Raw genomic sequence first — 22,967 nt, 5'->3', positions numbered from 1 at the left:
ACCTCTCCTGTTTTCCGATCATAGCAACAGAAACTACAGCACTGTTATAAATAAACCTCATTTGCAAGCAACTGCACAGGAAGAGTCACCAGTTCTTCTACCAGGTCCTGCAAAAGCAGCAAGAGCCTCTGTCCTTTTATTGTGCTTTAATAAACACAGAGAAACATAAAGAAAGTTCTGTAGCTGTGCAATTGCTCAACCCTGCAGCACGTTTGGAATGGTTACAGGAAGAAAAATACAGTTAACTACGAGACCCAAATAAATTAAGAAATAAAATTAATGGCATGCAAATGTTTCTTTAGTGCCATAACAGGATGCAGCAGAGTTCTGAGCCTCCTTTCGTGGCCAAACCAGAGCCTGCAAATGGCTGAATTTCATCCCAGCCCCAGTATGTCCTTGCAAAGAATAAAAGCCTTATCTCACTCAGCCATGTGTCCCCTGCCACAAACTGCAGAACAGAGCAACGCCCAAAGCCAGCACTGCTGTGCCTGGGCCAGCAAATGTGCAGCCTCAGAGGAGGAACAGGAAAAAACCTCCTGGAACATACTCTGCCCAGCTAAACCCTCCCAAGAGGGTCCCCGAGCTGACCTTACCTGATCCCTGGAGTCCAATCTCCTCTGAAAATCCCCACACTGACAGCCCAAACCAGCAGCCAGTACCAAAAATTTAACTTAACTGGGAACTGGAGAGGAATTTGAGGGAGAATAAAATCAGCTATCTTCAGGCTAAAAGGTAAGGCAGATTTCTCCCAAATCCAGAGATGGAGAGAAGGCAGCATTTTGTCATTTACCTGAGCTGGTTTAGACACTTACTTAAGGATAAGAAGTGGTCCCCTAAATGTGCCAACTTTTTCCCACTGCCATGAAGGCATTTGAGATGAAGAGCTCAGATAGAGATGTCTACCCCAAAGATTTATTAAGTTAAGCAAGATAAATGCCACCTTAGGAGGCCTCTAAACAAATACAGCATAGCTAGGAGAGGATTAAATTAAGAGGGTGTAAATGTTTACAAACATAAAGTGGCAGAGCAATAAGGCTGAAGATTAATTACTTGATATGGTCCACTGGGCACTAGGATTATGAAAAGAAGCAGCTGACAAAGTAAAAACACCCTGAAATAAATAAAGGGAAGTCAATTTCACTGCTTTAAGTCCTGACTCTCTCATACCATCAGAAGTAATGCAAGGCACGATGGTGATCCTGGGCCACTTTTTGCTTAGGTTTTTCTAAATCTGAAGTGCTACATTAAAACAATCTTTTTTTTACTGCTAGCAACCTTCACACATTTCTTCAGCTGCTGAGTAGCTGAGTGGGAATGGCAAATGTCAGACACTGACATCACAAAAAGGAAAATAGGAGTCTTTATGAAATTTATCCATATAGAAACATGGAGAGAACTGAACATGTCAAATACTTTATAACATGTGGACCTCATGACACTAGAAGCATCAAGCTTATTTATATTGCACCTGCTTTGCATTCCAAGCTTAAAAGCCCAAATTAAGGAGGCAATACAGAGGCTTCTGGGGCCTAATGGGAAAGCAAGCTTTTCACCAGTGCTAAGACCACAGTGACTGAAAAAAATCCCCCTCCAGATCCAGCACAACGCTGTAGATAAAAAGGACCACACACCACCACCACCACATCCAGTGCTCTGCCAAAAAACTCAGCCAGGGAATAAATGGGCCACAACAACTGGATGCCCTGCACACCCCCAGGTTTGGGGTTCCTTCAGGACAGTGGTGAAAAGGAGTGGTAAGGAGAGGCCCTGGTTCCCTGCATGCCCCCAGCCAAGACACAGCTCTGCTGCTGGAAAGCTCTGACTGCCAGGGTTGTGGAGACAGCTGCTTACCTGACATTAAAAAGTCTTTTGAACCAGAACCTTAATGGAAGACCAAACAGAAACATCCTCCTGACATGACTGAAAGCAAAAGGAAATGAGACATATTTCTTGTCTCTGCTACATTTTCAATTTGGCTCTTCCAATTCAATAATGGAAAGTATTTTGTTTTACTAACAAGTAAATTCAATTCCCTGCCCTCGTGCTTTTCCTTTCCATGCAGCACTCTGATGCTTCTTGGTATGAAAATGCTGTCATTCCTTTTGATATCTTGCAACCTGCCTGAAACACACACTCTTAAGTGTGTAACAAAATACTAACAAAACCAGAGATGTCATCTTTTTATTGTCACTGTCTTGTCTAGAAGAAAAATATCCTGCAACTCAGCAATATCTCATGCACTGCTAAAGAGGAAAAAAAAAACCTAAGAGTTTTGTCACCCACTGTGCTAGTACAAACATCCAGAGCTCATTTCAATGACTTAGTACTCCATGAACAGCTCACAGTACAGTCACACATACAGCTCAGCCACTGACCTGGTTGCTGAGACTTGTGGAGTTAAGACAAGGCCTAAGTGACAACCACACTCACCCTTTCCTGCCCACACCTGGAGTCTAAAAGGTGATCCCAGGCACCCCAAAGCATCTGTCCCACCTCTGTTTCTCCTGTGCCAGGACTGCTTGTCTTGGTCCTGACAGTCCTATGCAGAGAGGCTTTTGTCACACACATTCCTGCCTTAACCACCAAATAAAGGAGATTATAATAAAAAGCATAACAAAAAAAAGTTGTTTTTTCAGCTTGCAAGCATTTCACTTAAAAAAAAAAAAAAAAAAAAAAAAAAAAAAAAAGAAGCATGTTAGAGGTCTCCAACTTGATGGTTTTTTTCTCACAATAGAAAATACTTTTTTTTTTTTTTTTCCCCTGCCTCTGAAACAGCCCAGAACAAGCAAGAGGATCCCAGAGTGCTAATGAAACATCCAGAGCAGCACCTGCAGAGAAGCCCAGGGGCCTGAGCAGGTATCCAAAGCAAGGAACTGATTACAGCTAAGGCAGTGCAGACACCAGCAGACATTCCTGCTCCTCAACCCAGCCTTCCTGCCCTCACCTGAAGTGACCTCTCTTTGGAAGGCTACAATTGCTTGACCTGAAGAGAACCAAGTGCAACCTCTGTGTGGTTTCAGATTCGAGCTCTACCCTAAACTTTTGTCACTTTCCTGCTTTAACTTCTGGCAGGAAGGATTCCTTTTGGTGTTCCTCCCAGCACCAACACACCTTGGAAATTAAATTACAGACCCTGGTTCTTACAGGCTTGGAAGCTGTTGGACTTGAAATACTCCAGTTTCAACGTTAACCCAGTTGCCTTGACAGTCTGTCACTCCAGGTACATCCTGATTCCCAGAAACTCAGATTTAATCCCGCTTTTCTGATCCCATCTGTCACACTGTCACCAAAGTCACAACACAAAGCAACAACCTCTGGGAACATCCAAACTCCAGGAAAAAAAAAAATTAAAAAAAAAAAAAATAAAAATCTCATTTTATACTGACCTGTCCGTGATTGTGGACTGTGTGCCACTCATTGGAGCCTTTGGCAAGAAGTCGTATTATCCAATTTACATTTTACTATTACTGCAGGAATATTAACAAGGCTTTGGCCCCCACATGCACCGACGTTCAGGATCCAGCCTTGCTTCAGAAGAGGCATGCACAGAGGACAAATTCAGTTCAAGGGCAAGAAATAATAATGAAAAATTAAAAAAAAAAACTCCAAAACAATTCCAAAACTCTTCTTGCAAGTCACCCAGAATATCCAGACCACGGAAGTGGGGCGTGGGGAATGTTAAAAACAAAAAAACAAAAAAAAAAAAAAAAAAAAAAAGGAAAAAAACCTCCCCCCCTCCAAAATAAAAAGGAAAAACAACAAAGAAGTTTTTTCCCCCTTAGACCCGAGGAAGAAGGGGGAAAAGTAACGCGTTCCGAGAAAAATAATAATAAAAAAATTCTTCCGAAGCAAACCAATCCTCACCGGTCCGGAGCTCCAGCGCGGAGAAGGGGAAACCTCCCCGGGAAAACCTGGGGAGATGGGAGCGGGGCTGCCCGGGCCCCGCAGGCCCCGCGTCCCCGGCTGGGTCCCGGCAGGGGGGTGCCCGCTCCCCGCCGCTCTTCACGGCCTCGGCCCCGCGGGGAGCGGGGGTTTGGTCCCGCCGGCTGTCGGTGTCCCGAAAGCCGCGGTGCAGGGGCCCATGTCCCGCTGCCGGCCCGCCCCGACCCCCCGCCCCACGGCTCTCCCGCAGGGGGGTCGGGAAGGGGCGGCCGCCCCGCCGCCGCCTTTAGGCCCGCACGTCCATGCCCCGCCGCTCCTCCTGTCCCGAGATCGAGGGGTGGAGGGGAGAGTCGGTTCGGCCTGCCCGGAGAGGTTCCGGTCCGCTCAGCCGCTGAGACCCGCCCTGCTTGCGTCTCGGTGCCGGCCCGGTTCGGGGCAAAGTCCCGCGATGAGCTCCGACGGCGCGGCCCGCTCCTGCCGCCGCTTCGCTTCGCTCTTCTCGGCCCGGTTCCGGTTTGGTTGCGCTGCTACGAAACGGGAGCGGCGCTTCGCACCGGAACCTGAGCTGAACCGGGTCGAGTCGGACCGGACCGCCTGTGCCTTCGCCCCTCCCTCCGGTGGTTCTCGGGGGGGCTCCGACCTCCGGGCCGCCTCACGCCCGCCCCTCCCGACGGATCCTTCCGCCGCCGCTCCGCCCACTCCGCCGCCCTTCCCTCCCGTCGGGGCGGTCCCACGATCCGCCCCTTCCTTCCTCCCTCCCTTCCTTCCTTTCCCCGGGTTGTCCGTGTGGATCTGCGGGCTGCCGGGGATTTTTCTCCTTCCCCGTTCGGCGCAGGAAAGGGGCTCCTCCTCGAGGCTGCGCCGGCCTCTTGCTTCCTTCCCATGGCGACTTATGAACAGTTGTTCTTCCTCTGTTCTGCCCGATGGATGCGGAAAAGGTTCCCCCATCCATCCCGGAGCCCCGCATTCTCCATCCCAGAGCTCCGCATCCTCCATCCCGGAGTTCCGCATCCTCCATCCCAGAGCTCCACATCCTCCATGCCGGAGCTCCACATCCTCCATCCCAGAGCTCCACATCCTCCATCCCGGAGCTCCACATCCTCCATCCCGGAGCTCCACATCCTCCATCCCGGAGCTCTGCATCCTCCATCCCAGAGCTCCACATCCTCCATCCCGGAGCTCCGCATCCTCCATCCCAGAGCTCCACATCCTCCATCCCGGAGCTCCGCATCCTCCATCCCAGAGCTCCACATCCTCCATCCCGGAGCTCCGCATCCTCCATCCCAGAGCTCCGCATCCTCCATCCCAGAGCTCCGCATCCTCCTCCCAGCCCGCTCCCCTGTTTTCTCTCGCCAACCAACTCTCGGGGGTAGGGAGCGTCCCTGCCTCCATCTGCGCCGTGGAAAATGTGACAGGGAGGGAACTCGGAAGAGAAAGCAAATAGGGAATTGGAACGGGAAGGTGCCAGGAGCTGCGCGGTTCTGGAGCCCCAAAGAGGCACTGGCTGAACCCTTCACCCCCAGACCTTTCCTAGCTCTGGGTCCCATCTCTTGTTCCCCGCATTCCCCCGGCACGTTTCGTTAGGAATTTTTCTCGCAACAAAAATCCAAGATGAGAACCAGAGCTGACCCCTGCCTGCACAGAGCTCGATCGACCTTCCTCAAACAGCCTGTTCCTCCTCCCATTTTTTAAAGCTAAAATTTCCCTCGAATACAAAAGGGTGAGCGACAGACTGTGCGTACCAAATACAGAACACTTGGACAGCCACCTTTCAACACTTTTCAACTCTCCTTGCTGGAACACTCCAGTAACTCCCTGCCATTTACACCCATAAAACACAATTTGAGGGAGAAGTGTCAGCCTCAGCTCTACCTGTATTTCAGCAGCAGTTTTGTTCATGTATGAACAGCAGAAGCAGACTGTAACAGACCAGAAACCCAGTTCGAGGTGTATCACCTAATCCCAAAATCTTGTTTGTTGCCAAAGATTTCAGTCAGGCCCTCTCAAACACCTAGGAATAACATCTACATAAAGTTCAGGAACCTTCCATGCTACTGTGTTTCATGTTGCCAGGAATTTAAGTTAATGAGGAGCACAGAGGTGGGATGGAAAGCAGGACAGCCCCATTGCCAGGAGGGGCAGGCATTATTTATTATATCCCTGGCCTCCCAGCACAGAGGAACATCAGTTTTTCCTACCAAATGCCAACAAACCAAAATAATCTTATGAGCTAATCCTAAAGGACACGATCCTTCTTCCCTCTAATTAATCTTACCTTGATATAGTTCTTCAGAGTCCCAGATGGTCGACTTGGAAAGGGTCTGGAAAAGAGACTTCTGGAAAATCAGGGTGCATCATTAAGCATGCAGGGCAATACCTTGGTTGAAGCTGTATTCAGGACCCTGCTGCTCTACAACACAACTTTTTTCCTCCTTGGAGCACAGTGAGGATAAATCAGGAAACCCAGGGACTGTTTGATAGTCTGAAGAATTTGTTGTTTTGCAGAAGTTCAGCCCAAAGAGGGGAAGCGTGGGATGAAATCATTTTCTAGATGATGCTTGCCATCCATACACAGGACATTTACACTTCCTCTTTTGGTTTCCTTTTGAGACAGACAGAGGCTTGAGGGAAAAAACCCAAAGGGGGGGAGTGCAAGACATGAAGCCAGCACTGCCTCTCATTCTGCAGCTGTGTGCAGTACCTGGTCAGTGCAGTGGAGTGACTGAACACCTCTATGTTTTTTGTTTATCTCTTTATTCCATCTCCTCTGCAATAAATCCCTTCTTGCTTTAACTTAGGCAACATCAAGTACTGTGCTTGGAGAGAGGAAGGCTCCTGGGAGACCTTCTGCTTCATGGCAGGCTCAGCATTTGCATATGCAGCCTCAATCCTTTTTTATTACTTTAATTATATTTTATTGTGCACGATAACATAAGAACAATAAGAATTAGCTGGAGGAAAACCTAAAAAAAAATATGTGAACGAGCAGGAAACTCATCCCCCAAAGCATTAAATTGATGTAAAATTCAGTGGAGTGACAATGATTAACATTGCCAAAAGTTTGCTCAGTATTTGTCAAAAGAAGCATCCCACAAAATTACCACTGACAAAAAAGAAGCAGAAACCTTTACATCACATGGTTCAGTAGATTAACTCTTGCTCATAATGGGCTGCATCCACATTTTCATGTTTAATGCAACAATTAAAAAGAAAAAGCACTAATAAAGCAATTCAGAAGTAGGCTCTGAAGCCATAACTGCTTCTCTTTCCTGCAAATACAGATTTTTTTTTAATTATTATTATTATTTTGAGGGAGTTGATTGCATCCTTGTGTGAATATGGATGCTTATACATGATACTTCTGCCTGGGCAGCTTTACGGTGTGAAACCCAGGGTGGGGAAATCAGTAAGCAATTACACTGTGTGGTACCAATTTCAATAGATATTTATTTGGGTTTGGTAGCTCTAAAGTCGTTGCTTAACCTGAATTTACATGTAGTACCATCACACAGACAGAGATGCTAGAGAAACTAGCTTATTAACCTCACCAATCCATACCTCCAGGTCAGTATCCCCAGCAGCCTGGTTTCTACAGTCCAGAACCAGGGGGATTCAAGTCAGGAGGACCCTGAAAGTGAATTAAATTGACTCCTATAAATCGCAGCTCCTCACTTGGCCTCGAATGAAAGGTTGCCACAAAAGTGACAGATCCTTGGAGGGGCCTTCCACAGAACCCCTGAAAGTCAGGGGTACAGTGAAAGCTTTCACCGAGGCTCTTTTCGAAAAAAAAAGCAAAAAAACAACACAAAAAACAAAACAAAACAAAAAACCAAAAAAAACTTCAAACCCGGTTTCCAGGTCCAGCCGCAGCTCCCCGAGCTGCTGTCGCCCTCTGCTGGGAGGTTCTGGGATGGCAGCTCCCGTCCCAGGTTCCTGCTGCGGACCCTGCACCTCGGACCCTTTCTGAAATAAAGATTTCAAAGCCATCTCAGCTTTGGGGTGCTCTGCTTGCTGCACCCGGACCGGCTCAGGGGTCCGATGGGGTGGGCTGCTCAGGGTTTGGACCGCTCTGGGTTCCGAGTAAAGACAGGCAGGGAATCAGCATCCCTGATGCCAGATTTATCACCCTGCCTGCCTTCTGCTAGCTGGTGTACTGCAAATTGGAAAAATAAAAGGGTGATTATAATAATTTTTCCTTCAGAAAAAAAAAATTCCTATTTCAGATAGGATAATCAGCAACTTATCTGTGAGAGCAAAGCATCTCCTGCAGCCCTCAAGTAAGAGACAGCTCTGTAAAACTCTGCTGTAAGTCTGACATGATGGGCTATTAGCTGAGTTTTGCTGACCTCCATCATCAAAATTACCTGGATAAAGAGATTTTTAACTTCTGCTACCTACAAGTAATCAATTTAAAACCAGTGCTACGATGCAGCAGTATTTTGAATTGTTATTTAAATTTACCAGAGATTCTTCTGAGCCAGCTGAGAACGTGTCTGGGATTTTGTTATTTGCTGAGATTGTATTTTTGAGGGAGCTGAAGATAGCAATGATACCAATAATGGATGGAACCTGCTTCAGAAACATGACTGACCCAATGGATGTCCAGATGCAACTCTAATCTGGAAAAAACCCCCATGACCCGGTGCTGTCCTCCACAGTACCATGCAATTTCAAAGCCTTTAACCATCTCAGACCTTCAAACAGACACATGAATTGCTTCCTACAGACAGGCAGCTTGTTCTGCATCCAGTTTACTGGAAATACTGGAAATGCATACAGGGCTGGTCTGTATTAAGTCACTTGGAGACAAAGGCAATGCTGTGCTGACTCTGTTGAGACCCAGATAGCCTAATCTATCAGAGCTGCTACTGGGACAGCTTCTTACAGTTCCTAAACCTGGATAATCCACATCACAGTAAGCATTTTTATAGCACCAAGCTTGCTTTCCATATCAGCAAAACTAAGGCAGCAAGCTTTGTAAGGACAGCCAAACCTGCTGCAGGTTTTCTCCTGAGTTTCCTTCTTCCTGCTTGAATCAGTGACCTCTGATTGGAGACAGACATTGAAAAGTATTTGTCATTAGGGGAAAATCTAAAGAAATGGAGCAATACAATGTTTCTCATCACCATTATTTGAGGATTATCAGTGACACTGAACAGAATACACAATTCAAACAACAAGGTAACACTGGTTCTGGAAACCAACACTTTGGAGACCCACAGAAACTGACACTTTCTCCTTCCCCTAGGAAATTAACTATGGGCAAACCCTTCTTCATTGGAAAAAGCTTTTCCATACACCTTGATCTGTTCAGTTCCTTCTTGGAGTACTTTTCTTATGTTGCCAACTCCCCAGCTGCAAAACTCCCCCTGAAACCTGAGGGAAACAAGACAAAGCCAGCACAGGCCAACACCTCCTCTTACAGGGATTTACTGCAGCACATGATGAATCTGACTTTGAAAGAGCAAAGTGCTGCTATATTGAGCTCACCAAAAGAGTTGTTCCTTGCCCAGAAATCACTTAATGAATGCAAAGCCAATGCTGAGTAATTCTCTTTCCATCTCTGAAATCTGATTTCTTTGGAAATAGCAGCAGACATGTTATTTTAGTTACAGCCAAGCTATACAAAGGCTGCAAGCATCAGGAGCATAGCTTTAGAAGAAAGAGTGGGAAGATTTTTTTTTTAAATGAAATTAATTGAGGACAGAGGTCAGAATTCACCTTTCACAATCAAAGCACGTTTGCCCATTGACTTTAAGGCAATGTCAGCCCTGGAGATATGAAATTTGTAAGACACTTCCATCTCTAAAACAAAGCTGCAGAATGCTGCTGGACTTTTCTTCTCTGCTTCTGGACAACCTCAGAGTTTAAACAAATCCCCAGCATAAATTATTGCAGTCCCCAAGACCATTCAGCATCTCTAGAGAGCTCAAGGCTACACAGCTGCTCCCCAGCACTGGAGGCTTTTGAGGTAGGTTTAAGGGTTACATCCAAACAACTAAATTGGCTTAACTATTTATAGAGAACAGACTTTCAGCATGCTGGATCATTGGCAAAATGCTGAGCCCAGAAGCAAGGCAGAGCAGCTATTCCTTACCAACACAACTCATCTTTCCTGAGCATGGCTCTGCTACACAGAGTTCCAGAGCTGCTGGTACAGACCATAAAGACAGATTTTTTTTCTGTTCTGGGTCTCTATGGATGCTGGTTCAAAGAACTTCTTGTTGGTGCCTAGGTCTCTTATTGCAGTCCCTGAAAATATCACTCAAAGAAACGTTTTCCTCTCATTTTTAGGAGCATCCTTTCAATCAGAGCTTTCAAGAAGAGTGTACAACTTTCTGCACTACCTGACCAAGCTGTTGTTCTGTTCATTGGTACCTTTTCCAGTGCTCAGCTACCACCTGGAGGGTAAAAGAAACCCCTGAGCCCTGCACATCCTCCTGGCAGCCCACATCTCTCATAGATTTTATGGCCATGCCCAGGGAGCTCTGGGACATGAACAGAACATGATATATACACAGCTCCCAGCAGCTGCACAGCCCTGCAATTTCTCTGTCTCTCTAAATGAGGGCAGCTCCCCAGTACAAAGGCAATAACCCCACAGCTGGCACAGCTGTAGCACCACTCAAACCCCAGACTTAATCTGCACCTTTGCACAGGGCTGACTTGGGTTCATCTCTGCAGCTGCAAGTAAAGCCACACAAGCAAAAGTCAATAATGCTAAAACATATCCTCTTCCTATCTGACTTTCCAATGGGGAAATTCCAAGGCAACAATGTTTAATTTATGAATGAAAAGAACTGGAGGTCCATGGTGTGGAAACACCTGAGAACCTTCTCCTTTAGAATACAGGGCACAGAAAACAAAGAAAACATTTTGCTTCGTGACTTGCTTGAGGTTAAGTTCATTAAAGGCCTGGGGGAAAAAACCAAAAATCTATGGAATAAATGCACCCTGTTCAGCTAATCAATAGCCTGAAAATACCTATTAGCAGACACCAAAACAACTGAATACTCCACACAACAGCCTTGGAAAGAAGAGGGGTTTCTGTGCCTGTTAAAATGTCTAAGAAGTTATAATGGTGAAAGCTGTCCAAGTTGTTAGCTCAGCCCCTAAAAAGGACCCACTGACCCACTTCATTTACATTGGCAATGCCAACCCATCCAGCAATACACACCAAAGCTTAAGAACTGCAGCCACTGAGAGAAAACAAATTCCTCGTATAATTAAATAATCTTTATTTTAGAAAACATAATACAAAGCATCTACACCATTCACTGGTGGAACATTAGTTGCTATTACACAGTAATTCAGACACAAGTTATTATTTCACACTAGTTCTGCAGTTCCCTTTTACAATTCCTTTAGCCACTATGGACAGGTCCCAACCACCAACCATGGGCTCCAGATCTTCCAAGTCCTACTTCTTCTGGGTCTGTGATTCTATGCTGAGGCCCACAGGATGGGCCTGCTCTGAGACATGGTTGCTAGCTCTGCCTCCTAAAGCTTTTCCTAATTGCTTTTTTGTTTTCTGGTACTCCTTTAACTTCTGAAGCCTCAGCATTTTGCTCTGCTTCTTCCAGCCAAGTTTCCCCTCAGTTCAAAGGGGACCACTCAGCCATTAATGCTTTACTTTTGCTCACTTTACTTTTCAAAACATCTGCACCCAAAGGTGTTTCACAGATACCTGCAGTCACTGGCACCCTTTGTCCCCTCCAGAAAGGCTGCAGCCATGCATTCAGCTGCACACCAAACCTCAGAGGTCAGAGTCCAAATCACCAGCACTGCTCAGGAAACCCTTCTTGGTGGGCAAGTCAACACCTGCACTGGGAAATGAAGAGCCTCTTTTCACCTACATTTCTTGACTTGCTGCTGAAAGCCCTTATTCCCTGGTCAGGCTGGCTGCTGAAACTCTTTTGGCTCCAGTCCTTCCTAGGAAAAACCCAGCAGACACCTTTTTAACCTGGGAGTCCACCTGAAGCAGCAGCAGCGTGGCTGATCTTGACAGATATGTCCAGTTTACTCCTTTTAACTCCTACCCACAAGCACTGCTGAAAAACACCCTAGACTCCTGCTTTGGAAAAGCAAGGAAGATGCTGGGAAGTGCCATGTTCAGGTGACAAAGCACTGATGGTGAAAAGTGCTTCTTCACTCCAAAGCAGCAACATTTTGCCTTTATACAGCACAGCCTGGCACAGACCAGGAAGCATTCAAAGGTGGTTTAGTGTTAAATGAAAACACCCCACGAGGTAGGTAATACTGTCCCCACTTTATTAAAGTGGGTAAGCTGAGGCAAAGAGGCTCCTTGACATGCCCAACATGGGAAATGTTCTTCTGGGAAAGAAGCAGCAAGCCCCAGCTAGCCCTTTCTTGTCTCCTTTCAAGGCTCCATAGTCTGTCCCTGTGCTGAATGATCCAAGTTTCCTTTTCAGGATCAGCTCACCCATCAGTTGGCTCTGCTAAGCTGAAATGTTTTGGGCTCTCCAGCTCTTTGGCTGCAAGAGGCAAGACTCCCAGCACAGCTGGCACCTGAGCTGCACTGGAGGTCTGGGGCTGAGGCTCAAAAAATTTAAAATAATAATGTCAGCATTAATAATGGAACATAGCTTAAGAACTGACAGTGAAATAAACACCAGAAGCTGCCAACTGGGGACTCTTTTGCTTTGCAAATGGGACCAGATAACTTTTTCTTTTTTTTTTCTCCTGGTCAGGTTCACTTTTTTTGCTCCAAAAAGCCCTGATCTCAAAGCACACTGTTTGGTCTCAGCCTGGCTCCTCACTCTGCCTGCATTTGGGCCAGGAAGGAGAGCAGAGGGAATCTGGGCATCCTGCAGCCAATTCAGGGCTTGCTCCACCAGCCAGAAAACCACTTAGTGGTGAGTCCTGGTGGGGCTTCTCATAAAGGAGAGTGTGGGTGACTCAAGGAGGAGCTAAAAGGAGTATTTGGAGGGGGTGGGTGGAGTTTTACCTGTAAGGGCTTAAGAAGAGGGGAGAAGTCAGAAGTGTTTCCCATTGAGTGGCTGTGTCTTTGGGTGCATCCACAGAGCACCCAGTCCTGCAAGGTGCCAGTGCTGATGAGACCTTCTGGACACTGCTAAAAAATAAGTTCCTATTAAATAAGTTATTAAAAGGAATTAAGAAGGGTTCGAAACAACAACCTACTTAAAATAATGTTCTTCTTAGAGTCACACTCTAGCTCAACCACCAAAATCCTTCCTCCCAAAGGAAACACAGGAATAATGAGCAAAGTGCAGGTAACAACCATCATTTTGCATTTATATAGCACCTCTCAAGTAAAGATCTGAAAGTGCATAACACAGATGGCTCAACTCCATCACCCCCAACTCACAGATGGGGATATTAGGCACAGAATTAGAGTTACATGACTTGCCCAAGGTCACATAACGAGTTGGTGGAAGAGCCAGGAATCCCAACTCTGATGAAACACTAGAGCATGCTTCTTCCTAACAGCATGAAGAGTCACTCTAGCTGCCTAGACACTGAAAATGAAGATCTAATGTTATTTTCTCCTCTCCTCCAAGATTCTACCAGTGCTGAAGGAGTTAGCTACTGACATTATTATTTACACCTGGACTAGTTGTGTTTAGTCTAAAATTAGCCCTTCTTTCACTCATATCATTTAGAATATGCTTACATACACACCGAGCCAGCCTCTGCCAGGCCAAACACTGCAGGTCCAATGAATCAGTGGCATAGCTCCATGGATTTCAGTGGAGTTACGCCAGGGATAAATTTGGCTCCAGAATTGCTAACGTGTGTTGGCTCCTCTCCCAAGAGTGGCATTTCAGGCACGATCCCCTTCTTGCCAGATAGTGAGCTCGAGGAAGTCTTTACTCAGCATCCAGTCAGTGGGTTTTCAGGTGCCCATTAGTTTTCAAGTCCAACTCCTCCCTCCTCCGACTCCTCCAGGCATGATATTTCTTCATGCTCTTCCTCCTGGCGAAGCGACAGATGCTGACCATGAAAACCCAGGAGACTACATACATGATGACACCTCCCAGCTTAATGTACCACCTGGGTTTGGGAGAAGCAAGCTCACAGTACATCAGCCAGGCCCCCACTCCGATCCGCACACCGGTGAAGAGGACCACAAAGAAGAAATCCACCACGTCTCCCGTGAAACTCTGGTAACATCCCAGCTCCTTCAGGAACCAGCGGGCTTGAAGCAGTGGGTTTGTGATCTCACTACCAAAGATGACAGCATTGACCTCTGCAGCTGACTCTCCCAGCACCAGGGATGCTGTGATGCCCACGATGCTGACCAGGTGATGGGCCAGCATCAGGGCCCCCTCTGCCTGGAAGTACACACACCAGCAGAGGTCAAAGAGGAAGTAGCCCAAGCTAAGGCACAGCCCGTGCACCTGAAGAGTTGTGTTTGGTGATCCTGAAACACAAAGAGACCAGGCAAGGCTTCAAAACACAGAGACAACAAGCAGACAGGATCTGAGACAAGGATGGAGTATTCACCTTCAGTGTTTGGCAGGCTTGTGCTCAGCTGGAGAAGTCAGACAAGTCCCAGTACTATAGCTGTTGGTCTAACAGCTGCACACACATAACAGCCACACAATGTGATCACACACACTGCCAGAGTGCAGCTGGGGAGGGCCATTACACTAGCAAAATATAGTACCAGTCTCTCCAGTGCTCTAGCACTCTCCATCACAAAGCAGCTCAGAAATTACTCCGATCACCATTGCTCAAGTGGGCTGGATACTGAGGTGGTAGGAAAAGACTTGCAGATGACAACATGGATTCCTTACCTGGGTGACTCAGAGGCCAGGGACCATCAATAAAGCCAATGTAAGCAGAGAGACAGGTAGCAAGGATGCCATGGGTCAGGGTGACCAGCCTGCAGCTCCATTCGTAATTCCGGTGCTTGTAGCGGTGGCAGAACCAAGCGTAGAGGGAGAGCCAGGCAAGCAGGCTGCAGGCTACCCTCAGAGGCAGGATGAACAGCATGCTGGCACAGCAACAGGAAGACAGAATGTATCAGAAGGTCCAGCTTTTAGCACTGTTAGCACAACCCAGGGCAGCATTTCAGCAGTAAGCACCCTGCGTGGCTCCCACCCTGCCCCACACATCCACTGGGCTCCTTGTTCTGCAATTTGAGAGGAGTGAAAACCACTGAGCTCTTAACTGCAGAATTCATGTCATCCTTTCTGGTGTCAAGACCTCCAAATCTTTTTGACACAAAAGGATCAGAAGCTATGCCCATAAAGATTTTTTTTAGTACTTCTTTCACACACCATCCCTCATATCCCTGCGCAGTACAGAACCTCTCAAACAAGCAGAAGACAATTCCCAGAACAAAATTACAGTGCACAAACATCTGTAGAGGACACTGCTCTTGTCTCTAAAAGCCCCTCCTCCAATATGTAACACTCTGGTGCCCATACTTTGTTCATATTCATAGTACCTCTCTATTAAACATGTCTCACCACTCCTGAGCATCGAGAGAAATGCATCAAAAGCAGCTGAATCACACTCTGGGCTATGCCAGTTTCCAGTTGTGCAACAGCAAAAGCACCACTGGTCCTTCTGGTACCTGATGACCAGCTCGTGGGATTCACACCCAGGGCTGGGGAACACACCATAAGGACTGCACCTGACAAGGAGTCAGAGTTGCAGTGCCCAACCTTCCTGTTCAGCCTGTTGCAAGCAGACTTAGGAAGCTGAGCAAACAAAACCATTAGGGCATAATGGCCTCAGAAACATGGGGAAATAAAATAAGGATGTGATTAACTGCTGTGACCAGGTGCCTCCATTGACAGCCCGGGTTCCCAAGGTCCATGCAGATTCAGAGCCAGGGCAGATAAAGCAAGAAAAATTCTCACATGACAAAAGGGATTGAGCAGCTGAAGAAGCCTGCTAGAAGGAAAAGGAATGACCTTTCAAATATTTTGGGGTGTTTTCCACACCTACTCACGAAAAAATGCTTCTACAATCCCTGGAAAGAAAGATGAGGGTTACCTTTCAACTGCACATCAAAGCTCAGCATTTGATTTTAGTATATACAACATCTATCACACCTGTGTATTATGGCTGTATCCCTACACACTGGAAAGGGCAATAGCTGCTAAAACCAGGAGTAATTGTATTATTATTTGTACCACCAGTAGCAATTGGGTTGTGGATGAAAATAGGCACTACAATAATTACATGTCTGTAAAAAGCTAGTCCAGAACAGCTCCACTCTCTGCAAATGGGATTAGAAACCAGATGAGCACCTCCAGCAAAGCACCGTTATTTCCTCTGTCGGTTTTGGTGGTGGTTTTTTTGTGTTTTTTTTGCCTTTTGTTTGTTTGTTTGTTTGGGGTGGTTTGTTGTGGGCTTTTTTTAGGTTGTTTTTTTGTTTTGTTTTTTTTTTTGTTTTTTTTTTTTTTGTTTTGTTTTTTTGTTTTTGGATTTTGGGTTTTTTTTCTTTTACAAACGATAAAATGGAGGAGAGCCTGAAACCACAGACACAGCCCACCGGGCTCCAGCCCATCCCGGCCCTCCCACCCCGCTCCCTTCGGGCCGCCGCCGAACCAGCACCGCTCCCTCCGCGCCTCCCGGCCCCGCTCCTCCCCGGCGGCTGCCGCAGCTCTGCCGGGGGGAACACTCGGCCCTTACCCCCCCGGTTCCCGCAACCCCCCGGTTCCCGCAGCCCCCCGGCTCCGCTCACCCACCTGCCGAACCGCGGCTGCTGGGGCCGAACCGGTGCCTCCGCCGCTCCCCCGGCGCCCGGGAAGAGGAAGCGGCGGTGGCGGCCGAGGGGCACCTGGTGGCGGGGAGGAGGGACGGCAAGGGCTGCGGGAAAGGGAGGGGGGGAAAGCTCCGGAGCTCCCGACCGGCCCCGCACCGCATCCCTCCTCCCGCCGGCCGGGAGATGCGGGACCGCCGGGGCTCAGCGTCCCCGGCTTCTCGGGCTCGTTGGGCTCTCTGAACCCAGACCCTCCCCACCTGGCCATGCCCGAGAGGTTGGTTTTTTTGCCCCGTCGGGCACACACACATCCACGGAGCAGCGTTTTAGCCCGCGGGCAGAGGAAATGGGTCCCAGGCAGCCAGGACCCGGTTCCAAGCATCTCGTGTCCCACGGATAATCACACAGCTCCAGGCAGACGTGGGATGAGTTCCCTCACACCCAAGCAGGGCCTGATGTGAGCAGACTCTTTTGCAGAGCTTGGCAAACTGCGTCGGGACAGCAACCGGGTTCCAGGTAAACCCTGGGGGGTTGAGCATCAGGGGCAGCACAGAGTTTCCAAAAGGAAAAGCAGCACAGAGCTGGGAAAGCACAGAACCCTAAACACACCCTCTCTGCCATCATTATGCAGCAGTTACAAAGCCTAACAATTTTTTCTCACTACAAGCACTCAGTGCTAAACTGTATATTTTCTTTTTTCCTCACTTCATCTACATACACAAGAGTAACAAAACCCAGGGCTGAGGCAGGACACCAAAAGTAGCTGACAAAAAACAAAATGTTCCTCCAACCAACACACTTAGTCCTTTCATAAGTTGCAATCAAAACAATCTCTCACACCCAGAAATAGTTTTTTTTCCCCTTCATCTTGGCAAATTTTACCTTTTGAAATATAGATGGTAGGAGTGGCTTGTCCAGCCTCTTCCAGCACTTGTTAATAAGCCTGTTTTCAACTGGGATTCTACCTTGCTTTTCCAGTTGCTACAAGATCCTCACCTTTCAGCCATTTCAGCGTGACATCCACACTGGCATTTATAATGCCTTTGCTTCTCTGACAGATCTTAAGTTGCACTTTGCTTTCCTCCACCTTTGCAACAAAACCCCTCCAAAGCCTCAATAACACCCCAGATGGAGCTGTTCTAATATTTAGCTTGGGATAAGGAACAGTGTTGATTGACAGAGAGCTATAGGGCTAATGGTTGACTCATAGCACAGAACCCAGAACACCAGAGATGGTCACAGGAGAGCACCCAAAAGCCCTAACAAGGCAAAGAACATTTAATGGCTGAGGGAGAATACAGACAAGTTATGGAATTATTTGTCCAAGATCACACAGTGGGCAAAATTTGCTTCTAATAAGCTGCAAGGTTAAATAAACTCCAAGTGGATTGTACCAGAAGTTAGGTGCAGCTTATACACTCATTTTCTTGTTTGCTTTGTGCAGAGTCAGCCATTTAAATAGGCAGGCTGAGCTCAGGATGAGCAGCATTCAGCAAAACAGCTCAGGACATGAACCTCTGCTACCAGCTATTTGCACCCTGCTACTCAGTGTAGTGTAACTACACCCTCCCTCAGCAGTACATTATTCCTTCTCTCTGGTTTCTGTATATATTCTAAGGAAAGATTACAGTACAGGCTCACAGAATGTATTAACTTGCCAACACAGGGAGCTTTCTTGTCCAGAAATAAACTGGAAATATACAAGAACTGAAAACACACAAGAACCCAATAGCTCTCCTCAGTGACAAACTGATGCTGGCTTTTTGTGACTAAAAAGCCCTCAAGAGTATTTGACAAATTAAAAAAAAAATAAATCAGACACTTGTCATAAAAATTTGTTGGAAGCTGAGCCCAGGACCACCTCCACTCCAGACAGCAGAGTCCTGGCCCAGCAGTAGGAGGTTCTCAGCTGGAAACAGCCACTCAGCAGAGGCTTAGGACATCTCAAAACACCAAAAGTGTTCTCATGCTTTCAATTGCTTCTCCAATGATAGTGTTGACAAACCACCTTGCAACCCAAGCCTTATGAATCTGTCATTTCTAGGATGAAATGCAGGAAGAGAGGCAGCAGTGCTACTGAGGGAAAAAAAGCAACCTGGGATGTAGGCTGTGACCAGAATTTAAGTCACCCTGAGACTAACACATCAATTTAATGGCCCATTCTTGAGTCCCTTGTGATACCAATGTGACTCATTAGCAAGGCAGGTTATGGGTACATTAGTCACAAATCTGAGCTTCAGCTGACCTTCATCTGTTCTTCACACCTCAAGCCTGAGCTCCAGAGCACTGGCTTGGTCTGTCCTTGTTTTCCCCAACAGCTCACTCCTTCCTGAACTTTATGAAGGGAAGAAGCCAGAGCTTTGCCAGTGATTCCTGACCTTGGCACCCAGGCTACCCTCAAGCCTGTTTTCCTCAGTGTCCCTTCCAGTTGCCTCCTTGTGACCCAGAACAAAACAACATTACAGCGATTGTTTCTTTTTAAAAAGAGAACATAACTTTATTAGAAGTCTCATCACTCATAGAAGTTTTCAGAAAAGCACAGTGACTCTGGCAAGAATTCCTACCTAAAGAGGCCAGGTCCTCAGAGCTGTGCTGGGCAAGGGCTCAGGAGTGCAAAGCTCCTGCTCTCCCCAAAGCCTGCTAACTCGCCTGGATCCACAGCTGCAAATTAGAGTTTTCATGCTTTTAATCTCTCCAGACACCTTATTCTAAGAGGCAGCCAAGGCAGATATCTGCACTGAACAGTGCCAAAGTCAGTGGAGATAAGAGGCAGGAAAGGGCTGCATCCCCACAGCCTCCTCCTCCTGCACCCCAGCAGCAGGGCTGACACCTCCTCACTCCAGCAAGAGCCACATGAGCTGTTCCAGAGGCTCCTAAGCTCCATGAAGCCTTTGGAAACAAGGCCTTTGGAAGCAGGAAGGAAAAGCAATGAACCTTGCTAAGCCTCAGGGCAACACAAGGACTTTTTTTTTTTTTTTTTTTTTTTCCCCTCAGCCATAAGCAAAGCTTTCACGGGAGAGTAAAACTGAACCGCAGGTTTAAATAGAGGGAAATTCACATTAAAACCCCAGGGGGAATATCAGAACACAATTCTGAGAGGTAAAGAAAACAAGAGAACTACTTCATACTCTGGAGACCTGCTGGTATGGAGCAGACGTTACACCAAGATCTGTCTAAATATTACTGTCACCCCTGAAAATACAGTCAGACTTGTTAGCCATGCAGTCTGCTTGTACATCAGCTGACCCCACAACAGAAAGAGCAGTCAGAGAGAGCTCTTCTCTATCATCTCTCACCCACAAAATGCCTGGTATTTTTTTAAAGAAATCCAAGGCTAATTGAACACCTGCTGATGGACTTCATTGGCACAAGTCTAATTCTTGGCTTTTTTTTTTTTCCAAGGCTTTTTGTTTCCTTGGCTTTTTGGTTCCAAGGGCCTGAGTCAACCCCAGTAAAAAGTCACACTGCTCCAAGATGAGTATCTGCTTGAATGCAGATATTATAGAAATGTATCATTAAAAACAATGAGGTAAAACACTGCCTTACCTAAAGTACCAGCACTTCACACTCTCGAAAGAGAACTCCACCATACCCTTGCAAGCACCTGAATCTTGTTCAGAGGCTTTCATCCAAGTACTGAGTCAAGCATGTTGTCCAACTCCAGGATTAAGGGTGGCTCAGCAAATCTTTGCTATGTCACACCCCTCCCCAGTCCCACTGGCAGGAAACAGAATTTTTCAGATTTGATTTTCTGGCTCTCCACTGTAAAACAAGTCTGCCTCCAAAATGCTTATGGAACACAGAGATAGTGCAATTACTGCTTGCAAACTGAACTGGTTTGACATCTGTCAGCCTCCTTGAGGCTGCACCATTGCTGGCTAAGTGAGGGAATCAGAGTTCAGTCGACTTGCCAGGTTCCTCAGATTTCCACTCACATCCCTCTTCTGTCAGTTTTCCTGTGTTCCTAGTGCTGCTGCATCTCCTCTGGGGCCAGCAAGTCAACATCTCCCAGACCAGTTTGAGGAGTTCTTTTCACAGGAACAGGCTTCAGTAGCCAGGCCCCTAGCCCAAGGGATTGTCCTCCACAACCCATCAATGAGCTGTCAAGTTCCCATTAGTTTTCACAGGTGCATTCATCCTCCTCAGTCCTGTCCAGGAACGATATTTTTTCAACATTTTCCTCCTGGCAAAGCGGCAGATTTCCACCATGAACCCCAAAGACACCACATACATGGCCAAGCCTCCAGCCTTGAGGAGCCAGATGGGCTCAGGGGATGTCACCATTGCATACATGATGAAGGCTCCTCCCCCGATCCTCAGCACCAGGAAGAGGAACACAAAGAAGAAATCCACCACCTCTCCCAGGACACTCTGGTAACACCCCACTTCCCGCAGAAACCAGCGAGCCTGGAGCAGGGGGTTGGTGATTTCACTGACAAATACAACAGCATTGACCTCTGTAGCTGACTTCCCAAGCCCCAGCACCATGATCATGCCACAGATGCTCAGCGTGTGATGGAACAGCATTAGGTCCCCTTCTGTCTTGAAATACAGGCACCAGCCCAGGTCAAAGATAAAGTAACCCAAGGTCAGGGAGAGCACATGGATCTGAAGAGATGTGTTTGCTGAACCTGAAATGAAAGATAGACATAAGCCTGGGGTCTTATTTAAGATATTATACTAAAATATGGAGTAATACAGGTTGTGAGTATGTCTCTTTTCTCCTTACTTTCCAGCCTTACCCTGGGGGGCAAGTGCAACGTGGGAACCTTGACTGTTTCTGCTCTCCCTTCCCAGCAGACCATCCCATCCTGCCACACTTCTGTTCCCTTTTTTATTTACATTCTTTTAGAAAGCAGGGATGAAAAGCCTGGACATCACTAGCAGAATTATTTGAGATTTAATAATAGGAAACAGCCAAATGTCAGGGGTTATTACACCTATAAGGATGTGAAGGGCAGGTGGTATATTCTTAACACACTGCTACACCTAATGCTGCAATAAATTCAAGCTGCCAACCTAAAGACTTTCAGTATGTACATAAATTAAAAAAAAAAAATTAAAAAAAACACAAGTGGTAAGAACCAGAGAAGAAGCAGGGGAATTAAACAAAATTCTGCCCCAAACACATACACATAAAAAAACAGACAGAAAAAGCAATCAGTCCCATTCCACCTGAAACCAGAGATGTCCACACTGTGTGACACAGACACATGTCAGGGTAACATCAAACATACCTGCATGGGTCAGAGGCCAGGGGCCATCCAAGAAAGTAACGTAACCTGAGAGGCAGGTGACGATCACCCCGTGCAGGAGGGTGACCAAGCGACAGCTCCACTCGTAGGAACGATGTTTGTTGCAGCAGCAGCAACAGGCGTACAGGAACAGCCAGACAACGAGGCTGCAGGTCACCTCGACAACGATGGGAACCATCCTGCTGAGCAGAGAGTGAGGGCTTTACAAGCACAGCAGCCTTGGACCAAGGGCTGTTAACCAGGATCCACCCCAGCCCATCCCTAGAAATCCCGGGGGGGGGGGGGGGAGAAACAACCCGAACGCAACAACCAACCAACCCCAAACCACCAAAACGTACCCGACCAAACCAAACCACACCACACCACACCACACCACACCAAACCAAACCAAACCAAACCATGCCCCCTCCCCACGGGGCTGGGACCCCCTTTAGCACCCTTTCCCTGCAAGCCCCTCCCCGTTACCAAGGTCCTAAACTCCCCGGGATAAAAACAAGCACCCAGCACCCAAAACCCAAAGCAGCTCAGCACTCCCCGTCGTCTCCCACCTCTGGGGTTGGGACACGGGGATGAGGGGACCCGGTCCCCATTTCCCAGCCCGGCAAGGGGCCAGAACAGCCACTCCCGGAGCTCAGGTCGCCCCGAGGCTCCCCGGCGCCCTCCTGTCCGCTCCTTACCCTCTGCTCGCCGCCGTCTGCCCCGTCGGGACCTGCCCTTCTCTGGGCTGCGGGCTCCGGGACTGCCCGGGCTGGGAGGCGGTGCCTGAGAGCACCGAAAGGCTTTTATCTTCCCCTCCCTTCCCCGCCCCGGGCCGGGGCAGCTCCTGCCGGGGAGGGAGGATGCTCCCCCCCTGCTCCTCCTCTCCCCATCCCCGCTTCCCTCCCCCGGAGGCGGAAAGGGATCCGAGCAGCACAGCTGCGTGCCCCGGGGCAGAGAGGGTTGTGCTGCCGGGGGACAGTGGGGGAACCAGGGAGGAGAAATAATGACAGGAGCTGGTCTGGTACCTCTGGTACCCAACCTCAGCCCTCCCGGCTGTAAGGGCCCCATAGGAGCCCCGGGGTTTGATTTGGCTGCGTTTTTTTTTCTCTCCGGTGGAGAAGAATAAAGTGGAGAATAAAGGTGGATCA

At 47.7% G+C, this 22,967-nt stretch overlaps 3 protein-coding genes across 7 annotated transcripts in view; all 3 read right to left on the bottom strand.

Moving 5' to 3' along the window:
* Positions 1–4,536, bottom strand: part of ARHGEF12 (Rho guanine nucleotide exchange factor 12) — a 66,903-nt gene extending 62,367 nt beyond the window's left edge. Inside the window, exons 1-2 of one of the 3 annotated variants that reach the window (XM_071769224.1) lie at positions 3,865–4,536; positions 3,387–3,528 (exon numbers count right to left, since the gene is read on the bottom strand). In XM_071769224.1, the coding sequence (XP_071625325.1) occupies positions 3,387–3,418 (32 nt within the window). In that variant the 5' untranslated portion in view covers positions 3,419–3,528; positions 3,865–4,536. The remainder of the gene's footprint in view (positions 1–3,386; positions 3,529–3,864) is intronic. The other 2 variants (XM_071769223.1, XM_071769225.1) reach the window with 2 other exon arrangements.
* A 6,560-nt stretch (positions 4,537–11,096) lies between these two features.
* LOC139807681 (TLC domain-containing protein 5-like) lies at positions 11,097–20,268 on the bottom strand. 2 transcript variants are annotated; one of them, XM_071768962.1, is made up of 3 exons: positions 20,132–20,268; positions 14,664–14,863; positions 11,097–14,287 (listed from the first exon to the last, which is right to left on the bottom strand). In XM_071768962.1, exons 1-3 carry the CDS (start codon positions 20,212–20,214, stop codon positions 13,749–13,751), a joined length of 822 nt encoding a protein of 273 aa, XP_071625063.1. In that variant the 5' UTR covers positions 20,215–20,268; the 3' UTR covers positions 11,097–13,748. The 2 variants fall into 2 exon arrangements, with proteins under 2 accessions (XP_071625063.1, XP_071625064.1); XM_071768963.1 differs by lacking the exon at positions 20,132–20,268 and adding an exon at positions 16,572–18,964.
* On the bottom strand, positions 19,054–22,696 carry LOC139807682 (TLC domain-containing protein 5-like). 2 transcript variants are annotated; one of them, XM_071768965.1, is made up of 3 exons: positions 22,518–22,696; positions 21,823–22,022; positions 19,054–21,216 (listed from the first exon to the last, which is right to left on the bottom strand). In XM_071768965.1, the coding sequence occupies exons 2-3, from the start codon at positions 22,016–22,018 to the stop codon at positions 20,678–20,680; spliced, it is 735 nt and encodes a 244-aa protein (XP_071625066.1). In that variant the 5' UTR covers positions 22,019–22,022; positions 22,518–22,696; the 3' UTR covers positions 19,054–20,677. The 2 variants fall into 2 exon arrangements, with proteins under 2 accessions (XP_071625066.1, XP_071625065.1); XM_071768964.1 differs by having other exon boundaries at positions 21,823–22,019; positions 22,518–22,695.
* Positions 22,697–22,967: the final 271 nt, after the last annotated feature.

The sequence above is a fragment of the Heliangelus exortis genome, chromosome 26 (assembly GCF_036169615.1).
Source record: "Heliangelus exortis chromosome 26, bHelExo1.hap1, whole genome shotgun sequence".
In the NCBI taxonomy this organism is placed as follows: Eukaryota; Metazoa; Chordata; class Aves; order Apodiformes; family Trochilidae; genus Heliangelus; species Heliangelus exortis.
This window is presented reverse-complemented; position numbering and strand designations above follow the sequence as displayed.

Coding starts and splice junctions, on each gene's coding strand:
- LOC139807682 (XM_071768965.1), bottom strand. CDS start 22,018: ATGGTTCCCATCGTTGTCGAGGTGACCTGCAGCCTCGTTGTCTGGCTG. Junction 21,217..21,822: donor CTGGCCTCTGACCCATGCAG/GTATGTTTGATG, acceptor CTTTCATTTCAG/GTTCAGCAAACACATCTCTT.
- LOC139807681 (XM_071768962.1), bottom strand. CDS start 20,214: ATGAAAGCCTCTGAACAAGATTCAGGTGCTTGCAAGGGTATGGTGGAG. Junction 14,864..20,131: donor GTGAAGTGCTGGTACTTTAG/GTAAGGCAGTGT, acceptor TTGCTGTGCCAG/CATGCTGTTCATCCTGCCTC. Junction 14,288..14,663: donor CTGGCCTCTGAGTCACCCAG/GTAAGGAATCCA, acceptor TTTGTGTTTCAG/GATCACCAAACACAACTCTT.